At 38.6% G+C, this 9,823-nt stretch overlaps 1 protein-coding gene across 5 annotated transcripts in view; it reads right to left on the bottom strand.

The window, feature by feature from the left end:
• Positions 1–9,823, bottom strand: part of LOC141458916 (E3 ubiquitin-protein ligase RNF19B-like) — a 216,553-nt gene that overhangs the window by 53,666 nt on the left and 153,064 nt on the right. For all 5 annotated transcript variants that reach the window (XM_074137497.1, XM_074137498.1, XM_074137499.1 and 2 more), the window contains one exon: positions 8,787–8,884. In XM_074137497.1, coding sequence (XP_073993598.1) covers positions 8,787–8,884 — 98 coding nt within the window. The remainder of the gene's footprint in view (positions 1–8,786; positions 8,885–9,823) is intronic.

The raw sequence follows: 9,823 nt of genomic DNA, 5'->3' as shown, positions 1-9,823 counted from the left end.
AATGCTCGCTTGAGGTGGAAATCATGAAAATTAAATCAATTTGAAAAAAGTTTGGTTGATTTTACAGGCATAAACTTGTTCCTCCTACAAAATGGCGCAGGGAAACGCCAGCTGATTCGGGGGGGCCTTGCGATATAAAAAAAAAAGTAAAGTAATTGCCTATTTTTTCAGGCGGGCTTTACGTCCAACAACCAAATTAGGTGTCGTGGACGGAGGCAACCAGCAAACATACTTTACTGTAAATTTCTTTTATTAACCATTAAATAAAATCCAAGGCCTCTAGACCAGGGAATCGAACCCACTAATCCAACAATACATCTTAGCATTGCGGGTCTAGCCTATAACCACCGAACATACTTTACTGTAAATCCGTCATATTAACCATTAAATAAAATCCAAGGCCTAGAGACCGGGAATCGAACCCAGTAAACCAACAATACATCTTAGCATTGCGGGTCTAGCCTATAACCGCCGAACATACTTTACTGTAAATCCGTCATATTAACCATTAAATAAAATCCAAGGCCTAAGACCGGGAATCGAACCCACTAATCCAACAATACATTTCAGCATTGCGGGTCTAGCCTATAACCGCCAAACATACTTTACTGTAAATCCGTCATATTAACCATTAAATAAAATCCAAGGCCTAGAGACCGGGGAATCGAACCCACTAAACCAACAATACATTTTAGCTTTACAGGTCTCGCCTCTTAATCGCTCGGCGCCTATTGCGATCTATCTTGCGACATTTTTAGAATTTAGACCAAAGAAATTGTGCGCCAGCCCGTTTGAAATTGCAAATGGTGTGGATGAGCTTAAGTACATAGTTGCTTTTACCTTCAACTAAATCGAGTGGAATTTAAGATAATAATGTTTCCCCCCCAATTTAAGTGTGTATAGTCCGTCTCCTCTTTACCAGCTAGCAGTTTCGGGGTATTGACGTTCGGACGGCCAGTTATCTACCTGCAAGGTTATAGGAGGAGCATTGGATACTGTCATCTATTCACAACTAACCCCCCCACATGGGACTCATTGATCATTAATTATTAATCAGAATTAAATATGTAATCGTAAAGCAAATTGGCAGCCGGAAATGCTATGACACTCAACAGATTATTGTGGTTATTATCGATTTTTTTATCGATTCCCCCCCTGAAAATGTTGCTTCAAAGTGAACACCAATAATATTGAAGTCATCTATTTTTTAGTTCAATTTGAAATTTACACAAAATTTATTTATATAAAAGTGAAAGAAAGTCGTGTGAGTCATTTTTAATGAGAAAAATCAGAGATTTCAATGAATTTAAAATAAGTAAATAATACGTAAATAAACATGTTGAAACTGGTTAAAATAAGCAAAATAATCCTTCTTTTTTTTTTTGACTGGCACGGACAGGAGATATAGTGGAGAACAAAGTGGTTTGTAGGGGGGTCAGGAAGTGGAGTTGGGTTCATCACGCTGGTAACAAAGCGTGACTAGGAGAGGGTGTCAGAGGCAGGCTCTACTGATGGGGGGCCGAACACCTTCCGCTGGACTAGATCAATCAGGTCACCTGGCGGAATGTAGAGAGGCAACCGCTGGCTGATAGCAACAGTGAAGAACACACTGCAAATACCATGTGTGGTGCCAAGCAAAATTGGGGAATAAAAATGAATATTGCATACACACTGCAAAATAGAAAGAATTCAATTTTAATCTACCTAGAAAAAAATAAATAAATTATTATGGTGTGCAATGAACAAATAAAGTTTAAAGCATTAACTTTGGCACCGAGTTCGAGAAAATAATAATTAAAAAAAAAAAATGAAACGTTTATCCAATGAAATAAGTTCCGGTTGGCTGATTCCGTTAAAATGCTTATTACCCTAGGCTAAGCGCCCAATTGGAAATATTAAATTTAAACTTTCTGCCCACTTCCTGTCTTCAGGGGCCACGATAGCCGAGCGGTTAAGAGGCGAGACCCGCAATGCTAAGATGTATTGTTGGTTTAGTGGGTTCGATTCCCGGTCTCTAGGCCTTGGATTTTATTTAATGGTTAATATGAGAAATTTACAGTAAAGTATGTTAGGCGGTTATAGGCTAGTCCCGCAATGCTAAGATGTATTGTTGGTTTAGTGGGTTCGATTCCCGGTCTCTAGGCCTTGGATTTTATTTAATGGTTAATATGAGAAATTTACAGTAAAGTATGTTAGGCGGTTATAGGCTAGTCCCGCAATGCTAAGATGTATTGCTGGTTTAGTGGGTTCGATTCCCCCGGTCTAGGTCTTGGATTTTATTTAATAGTTAATATGAGAAATTTACAGTAAAGTATGTTAGGCGGTTATAGGCTAGACCCGCAAAGCTGAGATGTATTGTTGGTATAGTGGGTTCGATTTCTTGGTCTAGGCCTTGGATTTTATTTAATGGTTAATATGAGAAATTTACAGTAAAGTATGTTAGGCGGTTATAGGCTAGACCCGCAATGCTAAGATGTATTGTGGTTTAGTGGGTTCGATTCTCCTGATCTAGGCCTTGGATTTTATTTAATGGTAAATATGAGAAATTTACAGTAAAGTATGTTTGCTAGTCGCCTCCGTCCACGACACCTAATTTGGTAGTTAGAAAAAATAGGCGATTACTTTACTTTACAGTCTTTGAGTTCCGCAGCTTACAAACACAAATCGCTCTGTAAATTCTCTCTAAACCAGGATATTTCCTGTTAAAAAAACCCTCCAAAATCAGCACGATTACATTACTTCCTCTTAAATAGAGTAAGAGAAAGGTGGAAAAATCATTGAAGCTGCACAAAAAACTTTTCCAAGATTATTCAGAGCGGATGTAAAAAAAAAATAAGATCAGCCTAAAGGAAAGATTAATCTAAGAACCATGAAGTGTACACTGATTCCTAGGAAGCTAGCATGCTGGAGGAAAGGAGATAAAGCCTAAGTTTATATAAAGGAATCCGTGTAACAGCCGTTAACTTTCTTCCTCTCAAGGCTTACAGGGAAATGAACTTTCCAATGATCCAGTTAGGCTTAAATGTTGCCTAAAGTAAAAAAAAAAGAAAAGAGGGATTAAAATGAAAATGTGCATGAAGAAAGAGTTAAGAGTGTACGTGGGAGTTGAAGGATAAGTAGAAGAGCCGAGATGAGAAGGAAAGCTAGGAACGCGAGTAGTGGTGAGCTAGAATAGGGGGAAACTGGCGCGCTGGCGGCTGGAAGCTGCGAGAGACTGGAAGATGCAGAAGGGCGTGGCGGAAGTGTCTGTAGCGAACGGAGGCAGGGTGCCCAGATCGATACGGGGTTGAGGGCTTCAGGAGCCCGGGCCGGGTCAAGGCTGCCAATTCTACCCCACCTCCCCTGACAACACTCATCCACCAATCATGTACCGCCTCTTTACCAACGCAGAATTATTATTTTTGTTTTTTGTGCTCTCTGTTTACTATATAACATTGGCTGCTTCCCTCTCTTTCCCATCTACATCAGAGGTAAATATCTAATAAAATATCAAGTGCCAATTTCATCTAAACTCGGAACTGAACTCACACAAGAATGAATATGGTTCAAACCCTATACTGATAGGGATACTGATAGGATTAAGAAAAACAAATCTAACCTAGAACACGCAACATCACGATCTCTTACTACTGCGGCCCAAGATATGAGCTCAAAAATTTTTCGAATTTTTTTTGGGGGGGTGGAATTTTTGAGCCCCCATACAGTTCGTAACCAACCAAGACCGGAGCTCGACTGCTTTAAAACCAATTTTTTAGCTGGAAAATGATACAATCTATTGAAAGAAAAAACGCACTCTACCTCGTATATTGAAGCGAGTAGATGGTAGAATACGAGGTCTGTAAATTAAGTAATGAGACTGATTTTTTAAAAAAAATTTATTCAAAAAGAATCACCAATTCTATATTGTCACCTTCAAAATAACTTCCTTCTGAAGCCACACAGCGCTGGAGACGTTTCTTCCACTCCTCATAGCAATAGCTCGAACTCCGATACTGGGAATAGCCTTCAGCTGGTCTCGGTTACAGAGCCGTTTGAATGTTTTCGACTGTCCCAAAATGAGTCACCCTTGAGGTGATTTTTCAACTTCGGGAAGAGAAAAAAAAAGTCACAAGGACTTGACAAGTCAGGCGACTAAGGAGGCTGTGAGGAGCCACAGCAATGTCTTTACAGGGCCAAAAACTCTGGTTTATTGAAATTGCTGTGTGACAAGGAGCATTATCGTGATGCAACACCCAAATTGTTCTTGATATTTGGTCTCACACGAATGACCCTTTTTCGAAGTTTTTTCAAGAACCTCTCGGTAAAAGTGTTTTTATTGACCGTTTGACCTTGGAGGTAGAAACTCTTTGTGGACGATTCCGTGGATATCGAAAAAAACAAATCAGCATGCATTTGATCTTCGACTTCGGCCATCCTTGCTTATTTTTGGGCCTTGGAAAGGGTTGAAGTGTGCCAATCCATGCTCTGGCGCTTGGTTTCTCTGGGTCGTACTCAAACACCCAAGACTCGTCACCAGTAATAATGACACGTTCCAGAAAGTGGGGGTCATTTTCAATTGAATCCAAAAAGTCAAGTCAAAAACATTCAAACGGCTGTAACCGACCAGCTGAAGGCTATTCAAGTATCGGAGTTCGAGCTATTGCTATGAGGAGTGGAAGAAATGTCTCCACTGCGCTGGGTGGCTTCAGAAGGAAGTTATTTTGAAGGTGACAATATAGAATTGTAATTCTTTTTGAATAAAATTTTTTCTAAAAAATCAGTCTCATTACTTAATTTACAGACCTCGTAGGCCTAAAACCAAAAATATAATCCTCCCCACCCCAACAATTTGCTCAGGAGCTTTCAAAACGCACTTCCTCCAAAAAAAAAAAAAAAAAAAAATCTGGAACGTTCACAATCATTCCCGGTAATACAGCAAATCAGAGAAAATTACCAAAATGATCGGCCAAAGAGAAATGTAATAATTTACATTAATGCATAGCATGTAAATAAGTTCACTTGTTTGTAAAATTTATTACATTGGATGATTACAGTGACTAAACAACAACACACACAGACATCAATAAATGAGTATTTTATTCATGTGTTTTGCGAGAAGTAGGAGTAGATGGTCGTATAAATTATGTGCGGTAGTTATCACACTGAGATGATGGGTCCCCAAGTACACAATTAATTCAATACTACCCCCTCCTATACTAGCTCTCTTCCACCTAAACATATTTTAATGTCCATGTAAAGTTGTTAATGTAGATGTTGCCTTTGTTTATTCTACACAATACAACTTTCTCTCATTAAAGTATTCGCCAAACTACGGAATTTTTACTGAATAATAGCTGCCTTCTACATCACCAGGGTGGGTGATCTATATACAGGGTGATCCATTTAAAACGCACCAATCGCTAATAACTTTTAAGGAATACGAAATTCCGGAAAAACCCACGAAGTGAACTAAATGTTTTTTTTGGGTCTAGTTTTCAAATTCCCCCCCCCCCCGATGCTGTATCTTCATTTTTAGCTGAGTTACGGCTAAAAACCCGATTGAGGTTTCATAAGGACCACACTGTTTTTGACAATGATTATGAAAACTACATTTAAAAAAACTGCGTATGGAGTCATTCTTATTACTTAAAAAAAAAATCATAATACTTGTTTTAATATAGTGTAGTCATACGCAAGATTCGAACTGGGGATCTCCCACTTACAAAGCCACGCTCTTGACCACTAGACCAACACCCGCCCATCCTTGGCAAGATATTCTTACCGTAATCACAGGTCAAGAAGTCTTGCATACAGGGTACATTAAAATGATGTGATGATTGCTTTTATTTGATGATAAAACAAATTTATCCTGATTCACCCACAACCATTACATTACACTACATGTTTTAAAATCTTCAATTATTATTAATTTTTTACTTTGCGTCACAAATAACATTTTTTCCAGTCAGAGGACCTCCCCAAAACGTGTATTTCTGGTGGAAAATTAATATCGTAAACCGTTCAAGAATAAGATAAAATTGTAACTTTGATCTTAAATATCTCAACAAATATTAGGGGATATCGAAACGGGGAGAACGTCATTTTTCACAGTTTTTTTATGTAGTTTTCATAATCATTGTCAAAACTAGTGGTCCTTATGAAATCCCAATCAGGTTTTTGGCCGTAACTCCGCTAAAAATGAAGATACAGCATCGGGGGGTGGAAAATTTGGAAAACTAGACCAAAAAACACATACGAGGGTCGTTTGAAAAGTCCGTGCAAAGTCAGAGAGATAGCACCACTGGCGCGTATCGAGGTTATGTTTAGTTAGTAGCATCTCTTGGAAGAACACACACCAAGTTTCAGCCAGATCGGTCTATTTCTTTGTGTTTGGCATTCGTTTGAATCGAGGAAGTCGAGTGATTTTCAAAAAATGGACGAAAAAGAATTTCGTGTGTTGATTAAACACTACTTTATGAAAGGCAAAACGCCTCAGGAGACTAAAGAGAAGCTTCATAAACATTATGGTGACTCTGCACCTTCGATTAGAACAGTTTATAAGTGGTTTCAAAATTTTCGGAGTGGCCATATGGGCACAAGTGACGCTGAACGTTCTGGACGCCCTGTTGAGGTTACTACTCCAGAAATCATTGATAAAATCCATGATATGGTGATGGATGACAGACGAGTGAAGGTGTGTGGGATTGCTAGTGCTGTGGGCATCTCGAATGAACGGGCACATAATATTTTGCATCAACATTTGGACATGACAAAGCTATCCGCAAGATGGGTGCCGCGATTGCTCACGCTTGACCAAAAACGAAATCGTGTGAAGTGTTGCAAGGACGGTTTGCAGCTGTTCCAGAAGAATCCGCAGGACTTTAAGCGTCGTTTCGTCACTGTGCATGAAACATGGATACATCACTACACTCCTAAGACCAAAGAACAATCTAAACAATGGGTTACCAAGGGGGGAATCTGCGCCAAAAAAGGCGAAGACCGTTCCTTCGGCCGGAAAGATTATGGTGACTGTCTTTTGGGATTCCCAAGGAATAATCCTCATCGACTATCTGGAAAAGGGTCAAACTATTACAGGTGCATATTATTCATCGTTATTTGACCGTTTGAAAACCGAGCTGCAAGAAAAACGCCCACGATTGGCCCACAAACAAGTCCTTTTCCATCACGACAACGCACCAGCTCACACCTCAGCAGTTGTGGTCGCAAAATTAATGGAAATAGGGTTCCAACTCGTTTCACATCCCCCCTATTCTCCAGACTTGGCTCCCTCGGACTACTATTTGTTCCCCAATATGAAGAAATGGCTGGCGGGAAAAAGATTTTATTCAAACGAGGAGGTGATTGCAGAAACGAATGGCTATTTTTCAGACTTGGACAAATCCTATTATTCGGAAGGGATCAACAAACTAGAGCAGCGTTGGACGAAGTGTATAAGCCTAAAAGGAGACTATGTTGAAAAATAAAAAAAGGTTTACCCCAAAAAATTAAGTAGTTTTTATTTTTGCACGGACTTTTCAAACGACCCTCGTATAGTTTTACTTCATGGATTTTTTTTCAAAATTCCGCTTTCCTAAAAAGTTATTAGCGATTGGTGCGTTTTAAATGGATCACCCTGTATATGCACTTACTCGTACACGTGCGCGCACATGCATGTGCGCCCAAGAGGCAAAGAGTTGGAGTGAACGACGACCATCCAGTGATGGAAGCTGTTAGTTCCGTCAGGTTGGCAGAGCTTACACAGTAAAATTGATAAATCACTGATAAAATTCAATATAGAAACCTGCATCTCTGGTAATACTTCATTAAAAGTGGGATCAACGAAATAAACGAATACAAATAACGGTTAACAAGAATGCTACGTTATTATGCTACTTATCCGTCATTGTGTTGTCATATATATATTTAATATGAGTCAGACGCAAGAATAGACTCGTAGACAGTATCAATTAAATTGGCTCCTCAACAAATAGGGATCTATCTATGTGTATGACGCATCAATAAAAACTATGAACTAACAAGCGAAGCAGTCACAATCAATTGAGTGTAAATTGAATCAACAAACCAAATGTATGTTTACAATATGTCAAACAAGTTGTCCCGCTATTTTATTAAATATAAACTATTATTTAGGTCTTTGTGATTTATTTTAGGTTGGTTATATTATCATTTAAGGCGCGTCAATATCTAAGGTTATTGGTACCCGGAGCTTTTTTCAACGCACTGTACGACCTCCGGACAGTTATTCTCTCGTTACAGACAACACTGTCCATGAGAAGAAGAAAAGAGGAGCTGTAAGAAGCTCCTAGGAAGGAAAAAAATTCTAAGGGTCAGCAGCTGGATACGAACCCGGGACCTCTGCGTGGGAATCCAATACGCTAACCGCTATATTATTATTAGATACTTAAACTTAACTGCACCCGCACAAGGTTACATGATATGCATTTATGATTCAGTAAATATAATTACTAAATAAAGCTTTTTTATTTTACTTTATCTGGAGTGGGATTCTAGTTTTTGGTTAACAATAGAAAGTAATAACTTTCCGAGAAAATAAATCAGGATTTTCTAAGGCTTTTGTCCAGTTTTGCCAACAAATGTTTGCAAAACTGTTGAAAAAAAGGAAAAAAAAAAAACAGACTCGATGATGAATGAAATTGGGTAATCAGTCGAAATTCACTATGAACGCAACAAAATTTGTGTCCAATCAACATCAACTAAAAGAACATTAAAAATAGTCCTATTCAATAATAATAACAAAAAACAAATTAAAATATAAAAATACTCACAGAAGCAGAAACTCCACCAGCAATTGCCAGATTTCTTTTATGCTTGTTCGAATGTTTGTACCTGGTGTAGATCTTGCGGCCCACCCACACGGGAATTCCTGTAACAAAATATAATTTATTTAAATATTTTTCAGGCGGGGCTTTACAACTACCACAAATTAGGTGTCGTGGACGAAGGCGACTAGCAAACATAATTTACTACACATTTCTTAAATTAACCATTAAATAAAATCCAAGGCCTAGAGACCGGGGTATCGAACCCACTAAACCAACAATACATCTTAGCATTGCGGGTCTAGCCTATAACTGCCTAATATACTTTACTATAAATTTCTCATATTAACCATTAAATAAAATCCAAGGCCTAGACCAGGGGAATCGAACCCACTAACCTACAATACATCTTAGCATTGCGGGTCTAGCCTATAACTGCCTAACATACTTTACTATAAATTTCTCATATTAACCATTAAATAAAATCCAAGGCCTAGACCAGGGGAATCGAACCCACTAACCTACAATACATCTTAGCATTGCGGGTCTAGCCTATAACTGCCTAACATACTTTACTATAAATTTCTCATATTAACCATTAAATAAAATCCAAGGCCTAGACCAGGGGAATCGAACCCACTAACCTACAATACATCTTAGCATTGCGGGTCTAGCCTATAACTGCCTAACATACTTTACTATAAATTTCTCATATTAACCATTAAATAAAATTTAAGGCCTAGAGACCGGGGAATTGAACCCACTAACCAACAATACATCTTAGCATTGCGGGTCTAGCCTATAACCGCCTAACATACTTTACTATAAATTTCTCATATTAACCATTAAATAAAATCCAAGGCCTAGACCAGGGGAATCGAACCCACTAACCTACAATACATCTTAGCATTGCGGGTCTAGCCTATAACTGCCTAACATACTTTACTATAAATTTCTCATATTAACCATTAAATAAAATCCAAGGCCTAGACCAGGGGAATCGAACCCACTAACCTACAATACATCTTAGCATTGCGGGTCTA

Source organism: Rhodnius prolixus, unplaced genomic scaffold, assembly GCF_049639745.1.
Source record: "Rhodnius prolixus isolate KJV_2025 unplaced genomic scaffold, Rpr scaffold_5, whole genome shotgun sequence".
NCBI lineage: Eukaryota > Metazoa > Arthropoda > Insecta > Hemiptera > Reduviidae > Rhodnius > Rhodnius prolixus.
This window is presented reverse-complemented; position numbering and strand designations above follow the sequence as displayed.